This window comes from Octopus sinensis, linkage group LG5, assembly GCF_006345805.1.
Source record: "Octopus sinensis linkage group LG5, ASM634580v1, whole genome shotgun sequence".
Lineage (NCBI taxonomy): Eukaryota > Metazoa > Mollusca > Cephalopoda > Octopoda > Octopodidae > Octopus > Octopus sinensis.
The window spans coordinates 132965240-132989199 of record NC_043001.1 but is presented as its reverse complement, the minus strand read 5'-3'; the positions used below and the strand labels follow the sequence as shown (position 1 = coordinate 132989199).

At 38.1% G+C, this 23960-nt stretch overlaps 2 protein-coding genes across 2 annotated transcripts in view; one reads left to right on the top strand and one right to left on the bottom strand.

Annotated features, from left to right (window-relative positions):
- Positions 1-11570, bottom strand: part of LOC115211842 (26S proteasome non-ATPase regulatory subunit 2) — a 46082-nt gene extending 34512 nt beyond the window's left edge. Inside the window, exons 1-3 of the mRNA XM_029780560.2 lie at positions 11426-11570; positions 3101-3157; positions 509-673 (exon numbers count right to left, since the gene is read on the bottom strand). Coding sequence (XP_029636420.1) covers positions 509-673; positions 3101-3157; positions 11426-11509 — 306 coding nt within the window. The 5' untranslated portion in view covers positions 11510-11570. The remainder of the gene's footprint in view (positions 1-508; positions 674-3100; positions 3158-11425) is intronic.
- Positions 11571-11726: 156 nt separating this feature from the next.
- LOC115212278 (osmotic avoidance abnormal protein 3-like) overlaps positions 11727-23960 on the top strand; it is a 907318-nt gene continuing 895084 nt past the window's right edge. The window contains exon 1 of the mRNA XM_036503083.1: positions 11727-11921. The gene's annotated coding sequence lies outside the window, so the exon portion shown is untranslated. The remainder of the gene's footprint in view (positions 11922-23960) is intronic.

Sequence of the window (23960 nt, the reverse complement as noted above, 5' to 3'; positions counted from 1 at the left end):
AGGTGCCAGACGAGGCTGGCGAACGGCCACGCTCGGATGGTGTTTGTTATGTGCCACCAGCACGGAGGCCAGACTTAAACTATTACAATTCATAAGCATTTTGTTATGAGGACAAGGACTTGCAAATACTCTAAATCTATGAAATGACAGCATTTTAAAAATTATCATCAAATAAAGACCACTTTGAAAAAAAAGTAAAAAAAAAAGTCCAAAGACTTGGGAGAAAATCAATCAGTGCTGGACTGAAAGAGACCAAGATGATGCCGAGGAGAAGCAAAAGCACCAGCAACTGTAGAAAACTTATTCTTAGCCTACATGTGAAATGTCAACATTCTAAATGTATCACCTGAAAACTAAAGTCATAATATTTTACTTGAAATACACAGGGAAGCTTCCTTTTCATTTGTTCAGTATTACTCCACAAAATCTCAAACAAACAGATTTAACCGTAAGCTCTAAAAAACTGGTTGGCTACGGGTTTAAAAAGAATGGTAAATGAATAACTTACCTTTGTCTCCTCATCGATGATCTTCTCATAAGCCTTTTTCAATGAGCCATAATGAGGACGCAAGAATTTCAATGGCTTAGGAACCGATGTCATGGAAGTAGTTGAGGCACGGATTTCAGTGCGAAGACATTCCAGAGCTTGCCTGTACTGCTGTTGATCAGATTCCTGGAGAAGGAAATTGACACACATGAAGACTGGTTTTAACTTTAAACCTTACAATGACTGAGGTGTATATTAACTTGCAAGACTTTTGAAGGAGAAGCAGCATATTCAATACATTTACCATTTTGATTCTGATTAAAATCAATGCATTTATGATCCAACATGGTCACATGACCTGCTAGAAATAACAGCCAAACATCAAACCGTATCCTATCATATTTAAAACATACACTGAATAATGTAGTTCACTGTACACTCTTCTTGAAAACAGATGGGATGGTCAGAGCTTGAATGCCTTTGACTCGGAACATAACTGTGGTGCATACTATCAGCTATACACATTTCACTTCCAGCCAGGTCCAGCTATCTCTCCTCTTTTCATCATTCATATTTTCCCCACTCCCACCACAACTCTTCCCAATCCTCTCCACTTAAGAACATCAACCTTTTGGAATTCTCTTCCTACTCCTAACATCACCATCTGGTCTTTGGGCAGCTTTCATGAAGTTCATTCTGTTGTAAGCATTTGAATTGGTCTCTAGTTTGAGGATAACTCTCACCCCCAACCCCCCAACTGGTTCTCAATCAGGGTCCAGATAAGATTTTGTTGTTAAAGTTTAAGTTCAATAAATTGGTTATACTTCTACTCTCTCTCTCTTTTACTCTTTTACTTGTTTCAATCATTTGACTGTGGCCATGCTGGAGCACCGCCTTTAGTCGAGCAACTCGACCCCGGGACTTATTCTTTGTAAGCCCAGTACTTATTCTATCGGTCTATTTTGCCGAACCGCTAAGTGACAGGGACGTAAACACACCAGCATCGGTTGTCAAGCAATGCTAGGGGGACAAACACACACACATATATATATATATATATACGACAGGCTTCTTTCAGTTTCCGTCTACCAAATCCACTCACAAGGCATTGGTCAGCCCGGGGCTATAGCAGAAGACACTTGCCCAAGATGCCACGCAGTGGGACTGAACCAGGAACCATGTGGTTGGTTAGCAAGCTACTTACCACACAGCCACTCCTGCGCCTATGTACACAAAATATTTTAACTTTTTATATGATTTCTTGTAATTCATCATCATTATCATCATCATTAACGTTCGCTTTCCATATAAAAATATAATAGGATTTTTTAAAATACTGAATGGCTCCTGGGGTCCAGTAGTGGAAAATAGGAATCAAAGGGGTCCATAGCCAAAACTGGTTGAGAAACACTGCTTCCTCCCATCAGTGTTAGTGAAAAAAAAAAAAGTGATGACACTATTCTATCATGGTTCATTATGCAGAAAAGTGAAAAAGTCCTGGCAAACAACTTCAAGACATTTAAAATCAACCCTAACCTCATGAGTCTACAATGGTTATGAGCACTACCCCTTCCTCCTGACAAAACCATGAAAAAAAATCCATGTATTAAAATATTTGGCATCAGTGTAAGGTAGGTGTGAGAGGCAGGACCTGGCCAGTTTGAACCTAAAACAGGTGGAATATTTTGGCTGGATATACCTGGCTTAAATACTAAAGGGTTAAGTTAATCACCTAAGTAGGCGAAGGCAGGATTAGAACTAAGAATGTAAAGTGCTGGAATAAATACTGTAAGGCATTAAACATTTTCATAGTTCTGCTACCTTTGATTGATACTTTGTTACTGACTCTGAAAGGTGAAGTTGACCGTGGCAGGATTTGAACACAGAGCTCAGAAATCAGAGTGAATACTGCAGGGCCCAATGCTCTAACAACTCACCTAACATTCTTTTGATAAACCTACCCATTATAACAACACAAATCATTGTAAAGACAACTCAAAATCGAGAAAACAACATGAAAGGTTTAATAAAGGTCTTGATTGCTTCAAATTAAATGATCCATCTGAAAACCAAAGCTTTAAAATTTATTCTAGTGACTGAATTTTTAGATCTGTTCAAAGTGGCTCAATATAGGAAATTAGTTATGTAAGTAGATTTAAATATTTGTCATAGTTCATTTCATAAGGCAAACTATTATTTCTAGATTGGGTAGCATTAAATTCATATCTTTTAGCTCTTTTTCTAGCAGGTCTTACACTATTCACTCTTTTGAACTATTACCAATTCCAGGTATGATTATCACAGTACAATAAAAATGAGACCAACTCAATTTCCAAGCTTTAAAATTGAAGCTTGTTTCATGAATTTGTAAATCTTTCCAACCTATGCAAGCATAAACAGACATGTATGAAAATGAAAAACTAATCATTTTGTACATTACACTGATTTTTTAGTGTAATATTTGCTAAGATTTTGAAGCTGACTATGTTAGTCTTGTATTTGTAGAAACAAAATTCAAATCTTAAAATTTTTCAGTCACAGAACCACTTACTTAAAACTTTTTTTTTAAAACTAATTACAGTATTTAATAAGAACACACAAAAAGATACTTACAGTAAGCCTCTCCACCATAAGGTTCAAGGATTCTTGTAACTGTTTGTCTTCTTCAGACTGAAAGTATATAAAATAAAATTAAAATATCAATTTAAACAGAATTCATTTAATAGTTGCTGTATTTGTTAGAGTCATGTTTATCAGTCTATAAGAGAATCAAGTTACCATACAATTTTAATAACAGTTTCACAGTCTACATTCTGAAATGGGCTGGTTGTATCTGTAGAATACACTGTGTGTGTTTGTGTGAGTGTCTTTATGCATATCTGGGTGGATGTTTGCCTTCTATCCTTTTGGGGTCGATAAATTAAGTGCCAGTTGCGTATAGGGATCAATCTAATCAACAGGACACCCACCCACCAAAAAAATTTCTGGCCTTGTGCCTAGAGTAGAAAAGAATAATAAGCAATAACATCTAAGCCAGGCACAGGTAACCTTTTACAAAAAGGAAAAGGCTGCATCAGACATGGTTCATTGTCAAGTGGATTGCACTACTAAAAAAATTCAAGATAATTTTGCATTGGTGTACCTTTTAGAGAGTCCTGTAGACTGCATTTGTTTATGACTGATCAAAAATATTAATATTTGCTATCAAAATACTGTCCCTTAACTGAGTGTTTTCAAAAACAAGAGGAATAAATATAATTCCTTAATTAAAAAGAGGTAAGGATTAACAACAGGAAAAGCTTTTAGCTACAAAACAATGACTTAATAGTATATATTTATCCAACTTATGCTAGCAATAAAAAATGAGTGTTGCACAAATGGAAAAATATGGTCTCTGGATCTGCAGATAAAAACCATAGAAAATATGGACAGAACCGTTTTTAAGTGATATGAGCAAATGAAATGGTATTTTTTAGCAGAAGGCATGCAGGAGTGGCTGTGTGGTAAGTAGCTTGTCTACCAGCCACATGGTTCTGGGTAAGTGTCTTCTACTATAGCCTCAGGCCGACCAAAGCCTTGTGAGTGGATTTGGTAGACAGAAACTGAAAGAAGCCCGTCGTATATATGTATATATATATATATAAATATGCATGTTTGTCCCCTAGCATTGCTTGACAACCGATGCTGGTGTGTTTATGTCCCCGTTACTTAGCGGTTCGGCAAAAGAGACCGATAGAATAAGTACTGGGCTTACAAAAGAATAAGTCCCGGGGTCGAGTTGCTCGATTAAAAGGCGGTGCTCCAGCATGGCCACAGTCAAATGACTGAAACAAGTAAAAGAGAGAAAAGAGTAAAAGAGTATCCAAATTCCAATAAAATGGTAGAATTCTTAGAATGTTGAATAAGATGGTTAGAGGATTATTTCATACTGTTTTAGGACAGTAGTAACAAATCAATTGGTTTAACCTTTTAGCATTCAGATTACTCTGACAAATGTAATGCTTATTTATTCACATTGTTCTGAATTAATCAAGTATTATCTCATAGCTTCAAGAATTTGATTACATGAGTTTTAAATTTTAGAATGACATTGTAGGATAAGTATGAGAGGTCAGATCCGGCTGGTTTGAACATAAAACAAGGTAGAATATTTGGGCCTGATATGGTTGGTTTAAATGCTAAAGGGCTAATAGCTGGATTATGAGGTGTCAAATGATTGAGAAGTGGACTACAAACTTATTGGTCATGAGTTCAAATCCAGAGTAGAACACTTCAATGGACCTGCTTCAGCGTTCAGCCTTAATTTCAGATCTTCAAGCTAATGTTACTTTAACAGGCTGAGGTTCTAACCAGGAGACTTACTATTCATTTGCTCCATGTCATGAAACCTATAAGTGATACACTTTCCTACATTTTAAAGATTTTTTTAAAGGTATAAAGCCCTTTTGTTCAGAGAATATGCAACAAGTATTTTAAGGCTATTTTACCCTGCTAAATTATGCTAGTCATGTGGTTCCCATGACAATCTTTTTTCCATTTTGCCCTATCCTATTTATGCTCCCACACTCACCAATCTATAAATCCTAATTTCTCCTCCATCATCTTTCTCAGTTTTATTTTCTTCTACACCCTCCAACATTTATTTCCATTACTCCTCTCACCCAGTCACTTTATTTTTGTCTGGTGCTGGCACAGTAATGTGTCAGCTCCAGCATTCTATCTTACCTATGGTCATGAATGTTGGATAAAGACCAAAATTATATGATCATGAATACAAGTAGTTGAAATGAGATTCCTCTGAAGGGCTTCTGGAGTAACATTTTTTAAACAGGGAAAAAAGCTTGGATACCTGGGAGTTTCCAGGTTGAACTGTTACTACTTCACATCGAGGTCCAGTGCTCTGGACACGTGGTTACCAGGCCACAGGAAAGAATCATAAGATAAATTCTTCAAGCCAAGTCGACTGGCAGGAGACTTCGAGGTAGGACTAGAATGGTCGGTTAATATCCATATTCATAGCCTAAGTTGGCCACTTTTGGGAATCCAACCAGAAAGTATAATGATGGCTGCTTCTGATAGGATCTTATAGTGGAGATGCCTGAGGACACTATATATGGCGTTTATCACATCATCGTTTAGCGTCCGTTTTCCATGCTAACATGGATTGGACAGTTCAACCGGGGTCTGTGAAGCCAGAAGGCTTCATCAGGCCTAGTCAGATCTGGCAGTGTTTCTACGGCTGGATGCCCTTCCTAACGCCAACCACTCCGTGAGTGTAGTGGGTGCTTTTTACGTGCCACCCGCACAGGTGCCAGACAGAGCTGGCAAACGGCCACGAATGGATGGTGCTTTTTATGTGCCACCAGCACGGGGGCCTGGCGAGGCTGGCAACGGACACGAACGGACAGTCGGGGCGGTGCTGGCAACGGTCACGAACGAATGGTTCTCTTACATGCCACCGGCACTGGTAACACATCTGCAATTTCCATTGATCGATTTCGATTCTGATCCTCACTTGCCTTTTTCTGCATATGGAACAAGTCCATTTCACTGGTTCCTGTCTTCTTATTTTCTTTCTGTGCTGGTATGGACATAATGTGTATAGAGCTTGCAAAAGTAGGAGACCCAGGAAGACTTACAAAGTGATAAAGGCTTCAGGACCATTCCTTGTCTTTGCAGAGTTTACCTCTTAGTTTTAGGTTTAGTGTCCATGCTTGGAATTTCATCTCTCTCCAGGAGATTCAGCTATGGGAACTATATCATCAGCATATAGAAATTCCTGTGGCCATCTAGTCTTAAACACCTCTGCGATGTCTCGTGGGACCCTGATGAACAGGAGAGGACAACATTTTCGTCAGTGAAACTGTTGTTGAATATTATTACATTTTTGTACACAGCTTGTACAGCCCTACACCTACTTTCCTCAATGATCACCAAATTACTGAGTGTGATAGTCAAACACTTCCTCCAGAGCAATGAAAACCAAGAATAGCAATTTATTCTTAGCCTGTAGTTGCCTCTCTAGGAAGATGGCATCCATAGTGCCTCTTCTTGGGACAAAGTAAAAATTAATCTAAACTAGTGGTTTTTAGGGGCCCATGCAAAAAAAAAAAGTAAATTAACCCTTTTGTTACCATATTCTGTCGAGATGCTCTGTGTTTCTTTCAATTAATTTTAAATATAACAAAGAATTTAGTAAAATAACTTAGTTATCATTAAGCTAGTGTTAGGAATATAAATTGTGATTAAAGTCTGGTGGAAGATTTTAATTCAAAAGTTGTGAAAACAAGACATTTGTACCACAGAGCCAGAGACGGTTTCAGCTGGGTTGGTAACAAAAGGGTTAAGGACCCACAGTAACCCCATGAAAAATGTTTGATTTAGATGTTTTTATTGCAAGAAACAGCTAGGTTTCTTTCTCAAACATTTTACATAGTTCAACTGACACAATATATGAAAAACAAAATAGGGACTTTGTGTGGTAAGATGCTTGATTCCCAACCACAAGGTTCTGAGTTCAGTCCCAGTGTGTGGCATCTTGGGCAAATGTCTTCTACTATAACCTTTGGCTGATCAAAGAATTGTGAGTGAATTTGGTAGACAGAAACTGAAAGAAGCCCATTGTGTATGTTTGTCCACTCCATCACTGCATGACAACCAGTGTTGGTATGTTTGCATCCCCATAAATTAGTGGTCTGGCAAAAGAGACCAATAGATTAAATACTAGGCTTAAAAAAATAAACTGGGGTCAATTTCTTCGACTAAAATCATTCAAAGCAGTGCTCCAGCATGGCTGTGGTCAAATGACTGAAACAACTAAGAGAATAAAGAAGTATCTACAAAACTAAACATCAAATGGAAATGGGGTCCACCAAAATAAAATATTAATCAAAAGGATCCATCTATAAAAAATGGTCGAGAACCACTGATCTCGACTCTCAGCTATTACCATCAAAAGATTAGCATACAACTCCTGTGACCAACCCTCAGCTTTTGAACCAACACCTTTATCACAACTACAAATAATAGTGGGCTTTATACTGATGTTTGACACGCTGCAACCTCTACTGCAAACTCATCAATGTTCACAACTTTCATCCACAAAACTGTACTCCAACTCTTGAAACCTGTATTTCTCCTGTAACTGCCTTACATAAAAATTGCAGTAATTGTGTGTCTTCCTGGCATAAAACCAAACAGCATTTCATTGATGTTCTTCTTCTCCATAATGTAGAGGAATGAAGAGTATCCAACTCCCAATCCTCTTGAATATGAGCTTTTATCACTACTAGCCTACAGATGTCTCATTTTCTTGAAACCCCAACATTTTGCTGCCTTTAACCCTTTAGTGTTTAAACTGGCTAAATCCGGCCTAATATATTCTACATATTTTATATTCAAACTGGCCACATCTAGCCTCTCACACCTAACCTACATTGACATTCTAAAAATAAACAATCACATCATTGAAACCTCAAAGCTATAAGGTAATGCATGATTAATTCAAAACAATTTGAGTGAAAAAGTATTACATTTAATAGAGAAATTTGAACACTAAAGAGTTAAACATATTTTCCAGTGTTTGCTGGCCCTCCTGCTTTTCTACTCCTCATTACTCAACTGCTTTCTCAGCTATTTCCTCTGCTGGTCCTAAAACTGGATTGCTCTTTCCATCCCATCCCATTCCTTCTCCATATTCCTTTGAGCAGCACTATCATGATATCTCACTATAGCTAATTGCTGTACAATCTTATATACCTCTCTGATTGCATGTTCTCCAAATATTTTACACACTATCTATACAATCATTACCTTTTTGGCTACCTGTAACTATGCTTGTTTTCTGTTACCATACTCCTTATTCCTTGAATATTTTCCTTTCTCACTGATTCCCCTATTTCAACTTTACTGACTCACCAAGTGTCTTGATGGTACTTCGGACTCTCTGTACACATACTGAAGAATGACCTTACGAAGCTGAACCAGTCAAGTGAGATGACAAAAGACCGAGATACCTGGTGCCTGGCTGTACTCAAGAAATCCTGTACGCTGCAGCAGAAATGTTAAAACTCATTCTTCTGGTTGTGTAAAGCACACATGGCGGTACCACATAAGAGCACCCATGCAGTGTCACATAAAAGCACCCGTGCAGCAACACATAAAAGCATCCAGTTGTAGAAACCATGCCAAATCAGACTGGAGTCTGGTGCAGCCCCACTAGCTTGCCAGCTCTGGTCACAGCATCCAACCCATGTCAGCATGGACAAGGGACATTAAATGATGATCACCAACATCTCTTAATCTATCTTTCAGTGACTTTCAACCAGTTTCAAGTTTGATCATATCATATTCTATCATACTAGGCTTCTCTTTTTAGACCCCACCCCACATTCACCACTTTCAAACTCTAAACCAAATAGTGCTGTGTAGCAAACTCCATTCTCAAAATTACCTTCACATCTTTTAGACACATCAGGTCTTGTACATAGTACAATCAAGAAGCCCATAGTTGATGTTAACCTACCTCGTGAGCATATAGCAAACTTACTGCTTTCCAGAATTGGGAATCACAAAGTAACAAACCAACTCCCAAATCCCTTCACCTCTCTATTCCTTACACCCTATCTGTAACAACCATGAGCTATCTCAGAACCATCTGCATTCCTCACATGTCCATTCATGTTCTCTTCTACAATGACAGCTTCCCTAGCTTTCCTGCTTTTCATCACTTTATCACAAACTAAAACTAACCTTCTCAACATTCCAACCACCCGTGAGGCATATTCTGAGAAGATTCTACGATGAATATATTAAGAAAATATTTAATAGTCACTGTCATTCTTAAATTACTGATACTTTACTTTTATATGTATAGAAAAAAAAACCAATTTCTACAGTTTTAGTCTTTGTTAACTACATCTCGGATGCTTATGGACATTCCACAATTCCATGACCGTCAGGTATAGCCTGTGACTATACACTCCCTACTATCCTCTACATAATTTAAATTTGGTTTCCATTCTCGCTTTTTTCACCAGCTACATGACAGGTGTGATTCCAAAGAACCTGGATCCACCAAACACCTGTACATGGTTCATGGTTGAATAATAATAATAATAAACCTACTTTAGTACAGCTTCATTTCAATAAAAAAACAAAACAAAACAAAAACACTCAATCGGTTAGATAATGAATGAGTGAAGAATCCAAAAGATGGCCAATATATGATGGCTCTGACTCATTATTACACACACATAAAGATATATATATATATATATATATGGTATATATATATTGAGGAGACAAATAAGCAATCGTGAGAGAAGCAATTCGGACAAAAACAAATAAATAACTAAAAGAATGTGTTTTATGCATAAATAAGAGATAAAGAGACAATGGGAAATTTGGTTTCGCTAGATATAATGGCAATCTTTCGTTTCTAGTATATTGCCGATATAATAAAAAATGAAATTGACTGAACTGCAGTTAAACAATGCAGCTTTGGTACTTATTTAATTATTCGTTTTAGCTCCTTGGTTTATATTTTCGAACCTGGTCAAAATATAACCTCCATTTTTACACAAATTTATGAAAAGATATGAAAATCGCGAGTTTAGGAAAAAAAAAACAACTTGATCACTCTATAATTTTTAAAATACTAATTACAAACGAAATCGAAAAACAAATCTAAAACGTTTAATTTGAAGGGAATCCATAACTTTGGTCTACGAAAGGTTGAATGCTCGTGATTAAAAAATAAAGGTAAAATTAATAAATAGGAGGTTTGTAAGGACGGTTATTTCCGATAAATTATTTCCAACAATTGAAAATTTAGTTACGAAATATATATATTTTTTCGAACATGCGATTACGTGAAAAAGACATGTTGCGGTTTTTTTCTTCTTTTCTATGATTTGTGGGCAAAAAAACTTGAAAACTATGCATTTAGATCGAAATAACTGAATCTTCAAGGATTATTTCTGCAATAAGCGAGCGATTTATTTAAGAGCATATACATAAGCCCCTATATATATATATATATATATATATATATACAAATTGAGATAGGGGTTGTAAATGCAACCCTCTATGGGATAACGTATATCCAATATACTGCTAGTGAAGTACCCAACAAAGTTAATACATAAATGTTAAGGATTGCGATGCAATTAATTCATTTACTGTATTATATGGGCAATGGTAAAATGATTTGGTTTAATAAAGTATGTGATTGAGTATTATCTGGTAATTGATATTTGATTTAGATGTATTTCTCCATTTTCTTATCTTGTATATATATATATATATATATATATCCCATACATACAAAGATGTATGAAATTCTATCATTTCTTTATTCAACAATGCAATTGAAGATTCCAAGTTTTGCAATCTCAGGATTCTGTGATGGAACAGATTCTTCAAATGGAATAGAGAATATTTTGATTTTGAATCTGTTGAGACGGTTAATCTCTTTCATTCGCAATGTTTTCATTTAGTTGCAGAAAATAATGTTTTTTAAACAAACCTACGTCTTTAAAGGAAGGTGATGTGGATAATAAAGAACCGTTATTCCTTGCTACGAATGAACCGCAGACAAAATCCAAGAACCAAGTCTTCGACATGGTGAATTTATATATAACAAAAAGGTAATATTTGAATAATAATAAAAAAAAGAGGTAGTCTACAAATATTTGTTTGTAAACGAGAACAATCTAAAGCTAAGAGGATTTAAATCACAGATGCAATGATGATATAAATCCGATGAATGCAGAGAAGTAAGAGAAAATACTCTCACACACACACAGGAAGGCAAGAAACATGACATAGCAGAAATGTGACCGGCAACAACCGGCTCGAAATCAGTCGTAGATGATCGAAAACATTTCAAAAAATGATTAAAACATGAGTAGTCGAATATGTTACTTAAAAACTCACAAGATCTTGTTCTTCGTCCTTCGGAGGAACCTTGGTATCACTTTTTTCCTTGGAATCGGCATCGTTTTTCTTCTTATCCGCCATGTTGCTTACTAACGTTTAAACGAGATTTCGTAAATTACAAACTCTGCAAATGACGAACGTTAATTTGTTTTCACTTACAAAAAAATTATTTTAACTCATAAGTTGAAATAGTTTCTTTTAATTGTTTGAAAATATATAAAATGATTTTTATAAGCATTTGAAAATAATTATTTAAAAAAATGAAACGTATAATATTTATTACCCAGGATGCTTCAAAATTATGCAGCCGATAAGACTAGTTATGTTAGGACCCGCCGAAGATAAACTTCTAAATTATACCAAAGGTGAATTTTCCCAATGAAATGGATTAGAATTTTCACTGAAAACCACAATTAATTAAAGGAAAAGGACATTCATTTATTTGTCACATACCTGAATATACATATCATCTTAGAAAAAATAATTTATTGAGGTATGTTTAAGTAGTTTCTATGGCAACCATTCAGTGCATATTTTGTTTTTGTTACTTAAACACACACAAAAATTACTTGATCTCCCTAATTTTCCGGCTGTTAATTTTTTTTTTTACAACAGTTTTATTCACAGAATTATAACTAATAAATAAAACAATTAAAATATAAGTTATATAAAGTTTTCAGTTGAAACTGAAAATTAAAAGATTAAGATAAAATTGACCTTCCGGGGTCGATAAATAAAGTACCAGTCAAGATCTGGGTCGATGTGATGGACTAACCTTGCTCTTAAGTCCTAGCCTTGTGGCTATATTCGAAATAATTACTATAATTACGGCTCTTGACGCTCTGAGTTCAAATCCTGCGGAGGTCAGCTTTACCTTTCATTCCTCCGAGGTCGATAAAATGAAGTATCATTCTTGCAGTGGGGTCGGTGTAATCGACCATTTCCTTCTCTTCAAAATTGCTGGTCTTATACCAAAATTGGAAACATACTCTTTTACTTGTTTCAGTCATTTGACTGCGGCCATGCTGGAGCACCGCCTTTAGTCGAGCAAATCGACCCCGGGACTTATTCTTTGTAAGCCCAGTACTTATTCTATCGGTCTGTTTTGCCGAACCGCTAAGTTACGGGGACGTAAACACACCAGCATCGGTTGTCAAGCAATGCTAGGGGGACAAACACAGACACACAAACACATACACACACATACATACACACATATATATATATATATATATACATATATACGACAGGCTTCTTTCAGTTTCCGTCTACCAAATCCACTCACAAGGCATTGGTCGGCCCGGGGCTATAGCAGAAGACACTTGCCCAAGATGCCACGCAGTGGGACTGAACCCGGAACCATGTGGTTGGTTAGCAAACTTTTATTTTTCCTATAATGTGGCCAGGCAGAATTGTTAGCGCATTGGTCAAAATGCTTAGCAGCAGTTCGTTTGGCTCTTTATGTCCCGAGTTCAAATGTCACCGGGATCGACATTGCCTCTCATACTTTATAGGTCGATAAAAAAGGGGTCTAATTGGCGGAGTTTCAGAATAGCCTACCAAAATAATTTGGGTTTTCTCCCGTTTTCATCCAGAACTTTCAATTTTTTTGCACCAAACACTTGTGAAAAAAAAAAAAAAACTAAACAAAACAAATATAGGCACAGGAGTGGCTGTGTGGTAAGTAGTTTGCTAACCAACCACATGGTTCTGGGTTCAATCCTACTGCGTGGCACCTTGGGCAAGTGTCTTCTGCTATAGCCCCGGGCCGACCAATGCCTTGTGAGTGGATTTGGTAGACGGAAACTGAAAGAAGCCTGTCGTATATATGTATATATATATATATGTATGTGTGTCTGTTTGTGTGTCTGTGTTTGTCCCCCTAGCATTGCTTGACAACCGATGCTGGTGTGTGTTTACGTCCCCGTTACTTAGCGGTTCGGCAAAAGAGACCGATAGAATAAGTACTGGGCTTACAAAAGAATAAGTCCCGGGTTCGATTTGCTCGATTAAAGACGGTGCTCCAGCATGGCCGCAGTCAAATGACTGAAACAAGTAAAAGAGTAAAAGAGTAAACAAAACAAAACAAAAACATCTATAATTTTTTAAATGTCGCCTGCCACACCCCCCTCATACTTTCACGACAGGTTTCACCATTAAAATTTTCTTTTCACTTGCTTGTTATTTATATTCTTCATTCTGAAACATGTAAATGTTAATTTTTAGAGGGGGAGAAAAAATTTTAATCCAGGTATTTTAAGCTTGTTCTCCTCCACCTCGCCCCCCCCCCCCCAACCCTACAGCAACCACCACTAAAATATTCATGTTTTTTTCATTTTCGCTATATTCCGTCATTTTCTTCTATTCCATTTTCTCAAACACTTAGAGTTTACAATTTAAGCAAAAAACAAAAATTATTAACACCCCACCTTTCATTGTTCCTTTTTTGTCTTTGTTTTATTTTCCTCATTTTTTTCTCCTGAATTTTAAAAAATCGATTCTGTCCATCAGTTTGCCTGCAATCGTTATTCTTGAGCTGTACATTCAACAATTTATTGTTTTGCTCAGGAGCCCAGGTGGAGGGTAAAGTTATATACAGGGGCCCAGGTCTGAGAGGGTTAAAAATATTGTTTTTTACTTTTTAAATACCTGAAATGATCGTTTTATAGATATTTCTTGCAGGATTCTAATTTCATTTTTCATGCCTCAACTAATGATGTTTGATTTTATTTTCTTTAATTGTGAAAGGTACAATGGAAGGGATAGTTTAAGAATTTTTCCTTTGCTTTGTTTTAATTGTGAATTCCAAATGTTTCAGAATATGGACTGCAATAAAATAACTAAAACTAATGAAAAAAAAATCATTTTAGTGGTAGGCACGTTAAAAGCTCCAACCGATCGTGGCCGATGCCGGACCCCCCTGGCACCTGTGCAGGTGGCACGTAAAAAGCACCCACTACACTCGTGGAGTGATTGGCGTTAGGAAGGGCATCCAGCTGTAGAATCTCTGCCAGATCAGACTGGAGCCTGGTGCAGCCCCTGGCTTCCCAGACCCTGGTCAAACCGTCCAACCCGTGCTAGCGCGGAAAACGGACGTTAAACGATGATAATGATGATTACATTTTGAGTTTAAAATTCTGTTGGGGTCACTTTTGTCTTTCATCCTTTTGGGGTCAACAAAATAAAGCACTGATCAAGTACTGGAGTTCAGGTAAACAACTAATCTCTTCCCAACAACTCTGGTTTTGTGCAAAAATTTGAAATCATTATCATCATCTATATATTAATATGCTAGAGCTGAAATGCGTTACGTTGTCATGATTAGTTGAAGGGAAAGGCAAAGTGCAAGAGAAAAAGATGGAGAGAGAAGTGTTAATGATGTATGGGAAGGGAAATATAATAGTTATTTTGCTAAGACACTGTCAGTAAGTTACAATCAGAAGACATGAAAGCCACTGCTTGGTACTACCACCAGAGCATTTATTATTATTATTATTATTATTATTATTATTATTGAGTGAGAGAGCAGTGCGTGCCATCAAAGTGACACTGGGGTAAAATATACAAAGCCCAGTATACTCATCAAGACTACCTGTCTGATAAGGGTACACCAGGCACATGCATCACAACCAGTTGTGCGTGACATGGTAATCTCATATCAAGATAAACAGTGCATGACCTTGCAGGTGGGGCCCAGTTAGAATTTTCTTCTGGTCAAGTTGCCCGTCCCGCTCAAAAGGTCCTTGATAAGGGTTGTTTAAGGATTTTGAACGAAACATCCATGTTTCCAGAGGTGAATTATTCAAACCCCAAAGAATCCCTCTCAACACATGGCTATGATGCTCCCCCACTACTTCTGCTCGTGATCAGAGATGCACATATCATCAGCCACTAAGGGACATGCTCAACTGGTTATGGTCAAACAACTGACAAGCAAATCTGTGGTATTGAGCAGAATATTTGCTGTAGCCCATCTATTTTTACCAAGATGAAACAATGTACATGATAACACTTCCAATCAGTTATATATAATCATTATTATTATTATTCTATGTTTGACTTTTGCTTTATGTCTGTACAAGTTGGCTCCAAGTCTCACCCAGAGACCTCAAGAGACAACAGGTTGGAAGTTCACATTGTTGTTATGCCTAGTGTGCCATATATATATATATATTTTTTTTTGGTGTTGTACTAGTGAATGTCTAATACTTAAAAAAAAAAAGTTTGTTTTAAACCTTGGGATTACATAGAGAGTATTTTGCGTAGGATATGAGCAGTTCCCATGAGCACTATCTTTTGAATTTCTGCCATTTTGGGGTTTATTATTATTGTTATTATTATTATTATTATTATTATTATTATTATTGTTATTGTTATTATTATATTATTATTATTATTATTATTATTATTATTATTATTATTATTGTTATTATTATTATTATTATTATTATTACCCCAGTTGAACTGTCCAACCCATGCTAGCATGGAAAACGGACGCTAAACGATGATGATGAAGGTGGTGTGCTGGCCACATTCTGTGTTCAAATTCCACTGAAGTTGAGTCTTCCCTTCACCCTTTTGGAGTTGATAAAATAAGTACCAATTGAGCACTGCAATTGATGTAATCAACTAACCCTCTTTCCTAAAATTTCTGGCCTTATACCTATTCAAGAAAGGACCATTGTCATCATTATTATTATTGCAGTGAGCCAGTAGAATTGTTAGTATACTGGAGAAAATGCTTAGTGGTATTTTTTCTGGCTTTACTTTCTGAATTCAAATGCTTGCTCAAGGTGTCATGCAGTGGAACTGAATACCAAACCATGTTGTTTGGGAAGTAAACTCCTTAACCACGAAGACACTTCTGTGTTTTTTTAGAAATTTAATGTTTGGTATTATGTTCATCATCATCATCATCGTTTAACGTCCGTTCTCCATGCTAGCATGGGTTGGACGGTTCGACCGGGGATCTAGGAAGCCAGAAGGCTGCACCATGCTCCAGTCTTATCTGGCAATGTTTCTACAGTTGGATGCCCTTCCTAACGCCAACCACTCCGTGAGTGTAGTGGGTGCTTTTTACGTGCCACCCGCACAGGTGCCAGGTGAGGCTGGCAACGGCCACGGTCGGATTGGTGCATTTTACGTGCCACCGGCATGGAAGCCAGTCGAGGCGGCGCTGGCATCGGCCATGATTCGGATAGTGCTTTTTACGTACCACCAGTCCAGGGGTCCTGGCATCTGCCGGGTGCCAGTCATAGGATTGGTTCAATTTCGATTCCGATTTCACTTGCCCCAACATGTCTTCGCAAGCAAAGGAGGTTGGCATGGGTGTAACAAGGTTCTTGTTTACATGAAAGGATAAATTTCTTGTCAACTAAATATGAAATCTGGTTTGGGAGTGGCTGTGTGGTAAGTAGCTTACTTACAAACCACATGGTTCCGGGTTCAGTCCCACTGCGTGACACCTTGGGTAAGTGTCTTCTATTATATATTTCTTTACTACCCACAAGGGGCTAAACACAGAGGGGACAAACAAGGACAGACAAAGGGATTAAGTCGATTACATTGACCCCAGTGCATAACTGGTACTTAATTTATCGACCCCGAAAGGATGAAAGGCAAAGTCGACCTCGGTGGAATTTGAACTTGGAACGTAACGACAGACGAAATACAGCTACGCATTTCGCCCGGCGTGCTAACGTTTCTGCCAGCTCGCCGGTTCTGCCTGGGTCGACTAAAGCCTTGTGAGTGGATTTGATAGACGGAAACTGAAAGAACCCCGTCATATATATGTATATATATATATATGTATGTATGTATGTATGCATGTATATGTTTGTGTGTCTGTGTTTGTCCCCCACAACATCGCTTGACAACCGATGCTGGTGTGTTTACGTCCCCGTAACTTAGCGGTTCGGCAAAAGAGACCGATAGAATAAGTACTAGGCTTACAAAGAATAAGTCCTGGGGTCGATTTGCTCGACTAAAGGTGGTGCTCCAGCATGGCCACAGACAAATGACTGAAACAAGTAAAAGAGTAATGCCAGCAATTTTAAGAAGAGGGTATAAGTCAGTTACAACAACTCTAGTGCTATAATGGTATGTATTTTATCAACTCTGAAAGGCAAAGTTGACCATTGCTGACTTTGAACTCAGAACGTAAAAAGCCAGAAGAAATTTTGCTAAGCATTTTTCTGACATGCCAATGATTCTGCCATTTTACTACCTTATGCTCCCTTTATGTAAATAATTCTAAAGCTTTTTGCATGTTTAGTTTTACTTCTGTTTTTCCATGCTAGTATGGGTTAGACAGATATATTGTTGAGGCATTGTTTTATAACTTGATACCCTTCCTACTGCAAACCCCTAACTGGTTTTTCAAATAATGTATGTATTATTCCACATATCTTTAAATGTGCAAAGCTACGGGGTGATTTGTTGACAAGGGAAATGGAAACAACATCACTGCTTGTTGCTCAGGGATTTTCAGAGAAACACAAACATATATACACACACACACACACTCTCTCTCTCTCTCTATCTCTCTCTCTCTCTCATACATATGACAGGCTTCATTGGAGTACTGCATCCTTCAAAACTTCCATGCTTTCTGAGATTCGCCAACACTACACCTGATTTTCTCCCCCCTATACACACACAAGCATGTATCTGACTCATACATTGTTCGCTTTCCAGACATTTGTACATTACTGCATGTACTTTATATGCACTTTCTGACAAGTTGTGGTGCACCTGAGCACTGTATACAATAATATCATTATAATTATTATTATTAAGCTTCCATCTACTAAAAGCATTTTTAAAGCTTTTTCTTGAACAAATAAACCTACCTACTGCCCTACTTGATCCATTTCTTTTGGCTCCTTCTGAGCAAACAAATAAACCTAAAACTTTCACTCAAAGTAAAAAGTGGATTAACCACCACCACCACCACCACCACCACCACCACCACCATCACCATCACCACCACCATCATCATCATTTAATATCTTTGTTCCATGCTGGCATGGGTTGAACTGTATGACAAGGATCTGATGATTCAAAGGACTACATTGTGCTCCAGTGTCTACATTGGCATGGTTTCTATGGCTGGGTGCTTGTCCTAATGCCAACCACTTTACAGTGTGTATTAGGTGCTTGTCTTCCTGCCACTGGTACTATTGAGGTCACCATATAGCTCCCAAGTCAAGAAACCCAGGGAGGGTGAGTGCTGTTACCATGTATTAGTTGGGGGTTAAGGTTATGAGGGAAGACTGTTTGGATAGAGCAGGTTATAGTTGTAGAGAAGTACATAACTACACACATTTAGGGGACAGAGTGAGAATGAATTAGAGGTATCTCCAAGGAGATAAGCAGCAGCGATGGAGTGTTCAGGTGGCACCTCAAGTAGCAGGAGCATGACCAGTAGTGGGTGGGGTGAGTAGGGGTTTTGTAAGAGTGTATGGGGTAAGAGATAGGGGAAGTAGGAGAGGGTGTTAGGTTACATCTGTCAAGGTGCCGAGCTGGCAGAAACGTTTGCACGCCGGGCGAAATGCTTAGCGGTATTTCGTCTGCGTTACGTTGTGAGTTCAAATTCCGCCGAGGTCGACTTTGCCTTTCATCCTTTCGGGGTCGATAAATTAAGTACCAGTTACGCACTGGGGTCGATGTAATCGACTTAATACCTATGTCTGTCCTTGTTTGTCCCCTCTGTGTTTAGCCCCTTGTGGGTAATAAAGAAATAGGTTACATCTGTCAAAATTGGGGAAGGGTTGAGGGAGAGGGTTGCAGAAGTTGGGAGAGGCTACAGGGATGCTAGCAGTAGGGTATAGTAATGATGATACCTCTGACAGAGGGAGAGAAGAGAGATGCCCTGTTCAGGTAGTTGCAGGAATGGAGTACAAAGATAAACTGGTGTAGTGCATGAAGAGAGATAAGTTATTAGGCTCCATTGTTTTCTAACATGGAAGTATGTGTGTGTGTATGGATAGTTTCAGTTAATATATATATATACATAGGTGTAGGAGTGACTGTGTGGTAAGTAGCTTGCTTACGAACCACATGGTTCCAGGTTCAGTCCCACTGCATAGCACCTTGGGCAAGTGTCTTTTACTATAGCCTCGGGCCGACCAAAGCCTTGTGAGTGGATTTGGTAGATAGAAACTGAAAGAAGCCCATCGTATATATGTATATATATATATATATATATATATATATATATATATATAAATATATATATATATAAAGCCTTGTGAGTGGATTTGGTAAATAGAAACTGAAAGAAGCCCATCGTATATATATATATATTATATATATATATATTTCAGGGGTGTATATTCCAGGTGTGCTAGGTGTGTACTGCACACTCATCCAAAAATGGCAAATTCATTATAAATATTGATCTTACTCATTAATTTAATCACAAATCTTAATGGAAAACTTTTGTTATATCCCTGGTGGCATTGGGTGTGGAAGAACACCCAATACCACAACCATCATACGTCACTGATATATATATATATAATGGACTTGCTTCAGCTTCCATTCATCAAGTTCACTCACAACATAGAAACATTTCTCATGGCCTCAACAGACAAATGGAAAAAGCATTACTCTGGAGGATGGCGGGGAATGGACACTGTAACACGTGGATGTGGTGAACAATATTAATAGGTGAAGAATGGCTAACAAGTGAGATGGTTCTGGGTAGCAAGTGAGAAAAGTGCATTAGGATGGAGAGAGTGAGAGAAGGGAAGCGAAATATATTCTTATGAAAAATATTTGCATAGATTGATTTATTTACTCTTACTCTTTACTCTTTTACTTGTTTCAGTCATTTGACTGCGGCCATGCTGGAGCACCGCTTTTAGTCGAGCAAATCGACCCCGGCACTTATTCTTTGTAAGCCCAGTACTTATTCTATCGGTCTCTTTTGCCGAACCGCTAAGTGACGGGGACGTAAACACACCAGCATCGGTTGTCAAGCAATGTTTGGGGGACAAACACACACACACACATACATATATATATATATATATACATATATACGACAGGCTTCTTTCAGTTTCCGTCTACCAAATCCACTCACAAGGCTTTGGTCGGCCCGAGGCTATAGTAGAAGACACTTGTCCAAGATGCCACGCAGTGGGACTGAACCCGGAACCATGTGGTTGGTTAGCAAGCTACTTACCACACAGCCACTCCTGCGCCTATTTATCTTATTTATGTACATGTTACAGTATATATTCTGTATAGAAAGGCTGGCTGTAGTTTGAAATGGATCAATTGGAAGATTAATGTTGAAAGCAGAATTAATAATATCAGTTATTATCTGAAGAAGAGAATTGTCAATCAATACTTCCAGAGAAAACTATACAGATACAATATACCAGGACTATATTATATATACGTGTGTGTGTATATATGTGTATATATATATATATATATATATATATATATATATATATCATCATCATCATCATCATCATCGTTTAACGTCCGTTCTCCATGCTAGCATGGGTTGGACGGTTCGACCGGGGATCTGGGAAGCCAGAAGGCTGCACCAGGCTCCAGTCTTATCTGGCAATGCCACCAGGGATATAACAAAAGTTTTCCATTAAGATTTGTGATTAAATTAATGAGTAAGATCAATATATATATATAATACATTAATGTGTTCATGGTGAATTAACATGCATCATGAATAGTGAAATTTAAGCTCTGATATATATGACCTTGTGCATTGTTTAAAGCCATATCTGAAGGTTAGAGTCTTTATAGAATTCTGAAAGAAAGACTGGAAGTTTTTATTTTTTGTTTTTTTCTCTGGACAAAGGTGATATGATTGATGAGTTACAGATTTGTTTAGTTTGTTGTCCTTGCACGGAAAATTTTACAATTGATGAGTGTGACAATTCAATTTACATTTACCATTGTAGCAAATTTTGAAATGTTAATTTTTTGGTATATCCTCCTCCTCCTCCTCCTCCTCATCATCATCATCATCAGTAGCAGCATTATTTAACAATTTCTTTTTCATAGTGCCGCCTCGACTGGCTTCCGTGCAGGTGGCACGTAAAATGCACCAATCCGACCGTGGCCGATGCCAGCCTCGCCTGGCTCCAGTGCAGGTGGCACGTAAAAAGCATCCACTACACTCACGGAGTGGTTGGCGTTAGGAAGGGCATCCAGCTGTAGAAACATTGCCAGATAAGACCGGAGCCTGGTGCAGCCTCCTGGCTTCCCAGATCCCCGGTCGAACTGTCCAACCCATGCTAGCATGGAGAACAGACGTTAAACGATGATGATGATGATGATGATGATGCTAACATGGTTGGATGGTTTGAGAGGAGCTGGTGAGCCAGAGCATTGTGCCAAGCTGTTTTGGCATGGTTTCTATAGCTGGATGCCCCATCTACTTTACAGAGTGTACTGGGTGCTTTTTCTTGTGACACCAGCAGTAAAGAGCTCACCAAGTAACTCACAAGAAAAAGACCCCTCACCCGAGTTAGAGTTGGGTTGTTATACAAGAAAACTAAGTGTCACAAGAAAGAGCTAGAAACAGCAGAGGGAGAAGGTTCAGTAAGTCAACTGGGTTAATTCACACCAACAGTAATTCATTTTTAGCAGTTGTTTTGTGTCCATTTCTCATGCTAGTGTGGGTGTGATGGCTTTTGAAGGTCTCAGCTCCCTATGGAGCGTAGACTATCCGTGACTTTTCTATACTCTTTTACTTGTTTCAGTCATTTGACTGCGGCCATGCTGGAGCACCGCCTTTAATCGAGAACTCGACCTCGGGACTTATTCTTTTGTAAGCCCAGTACTTTTTCTATCGGTCTCTTTTTCTGAACCGCTAAGTAACGGGGACATAAACACACCAGCATCGGTTGTCAAGCAATGCTAGGGGGACAAACACAGACACACAAACACACACACGCATACATATATACGACAGGCTTCTTTCAGTTTCCGTCTTCCAAATCCACTCACAAGGCTTTGGTCGGCCTGAGGCTATAGTAGAAGTTACTTGCCCAAGGTGCCACGTAGTGGGACTGAACCTGGAACCATGTGGTTGGTAAACAAGCTACTTACCACACAGCCACTAATTCTGGACTGTCTTTTCTGTTCTACTTTTTTCCAGGTAGATCCCTGCTTATTCAGCTTTGCTTCAGTATCCTATCTTAAGCAATTTTTGGGGGTTTCCCCCTTTCCAGCTCCCTTATGGGTTCTAGGTTAGGGTACAGTTTTGATGTTTCACCTAGTGGTCATAAGGGGAGTCAGTCTTGCAGCTTCCTTTCTGATTTTGTTGCATTGCATCATTTGTTTCCCCGAAGAAAGATACTCCTCTCTGAGGTGTTCTTTGTTTTGAATTGTTATTGATGCTTCTGTGACTTTGCATTTTTCTAAGTAGGGTGATGGCCCTGCACAAACCCCTTTTTACCTCTGGGAAAAGGTGGTCCATATTAGTCTGGCCTCTATCCATTGACCTGTTCAGCATGGGAGGCCCTACCAGAAACTTATTTTCCATTGGTATGACTCTCAGAATCACAGAGGTACATAAGCTGCCACACTGCAACAAGGATTGGACTTCGTGGTGGATGGGATGACTTAGGTTGGAGCTAGTATTTTTAAGAGCTAAGTGATGGTTTTCTTCCTACTAGTTACTTAATGATGTAGGAATGATATCTGTATTGTCAGTTATGCTAGGTGAGCTAAGCAAGAACTATGAGTTTCAACCTGGAACACAACACAGTTATAGTTAAGTTTGAACTTGTGACAAGTTGTCAGAAATCTAACACTTTAGTCCTGTGGCCATTGTGAAAATAAAAGCAAAAAAAGAAAGACAGTTGTTTATTCCAGGTCAGCCCTGATCAAGAAGACCTAGAGTCAAAATCCTAGCTCTGGTTATCCTAACTTCTTATACACAGTGTATCTATGATTAATGTGTCCATTTTAAGATCATAGGGTTTGTTTTGAAGGAGATTTAGCTTCCTTTTCTAATAGATCAAGCCACCATGTGGAAGCAATCCTCTTTAACTCATGAAATATACAGTGGTAATTAAATTATTTAAGTATTGTATGGTGTGAAAACCTCCATCATCAATTAGGTCTATAAGTAGGAATCGATGTTTGAATCACTAGCTAGCAAAGTATCAATTAATTATACAGTGTCCCTACTGATTGCAACACTGAGCTATTTCAATTCATGATAATTATTTTCAACCAGATGGATCAAACCAGGGAGAGTTAATGAGCTAGGTGTCTTGATGGTGGAAATGAAAAACAGTGCTGATGATATGACATGAGGCAAATTATCTTTTGATTGGTAGCCAGACACCCTATCAACCCAGACTTCTGTAAGTTTTCAACACAATGATAACAGAGAGCAATGAGTAGAGTAGAATACTTAAATCTTGGTTCTGTTGGATGTTTGTTTAATCAGTAGGAAAAACAGTTGTCTTACTATCCAACAACATGTTGGTATTAAGATAAGATTCATTTGTGCATCTAGTTACAACAGTAAGTAATTATT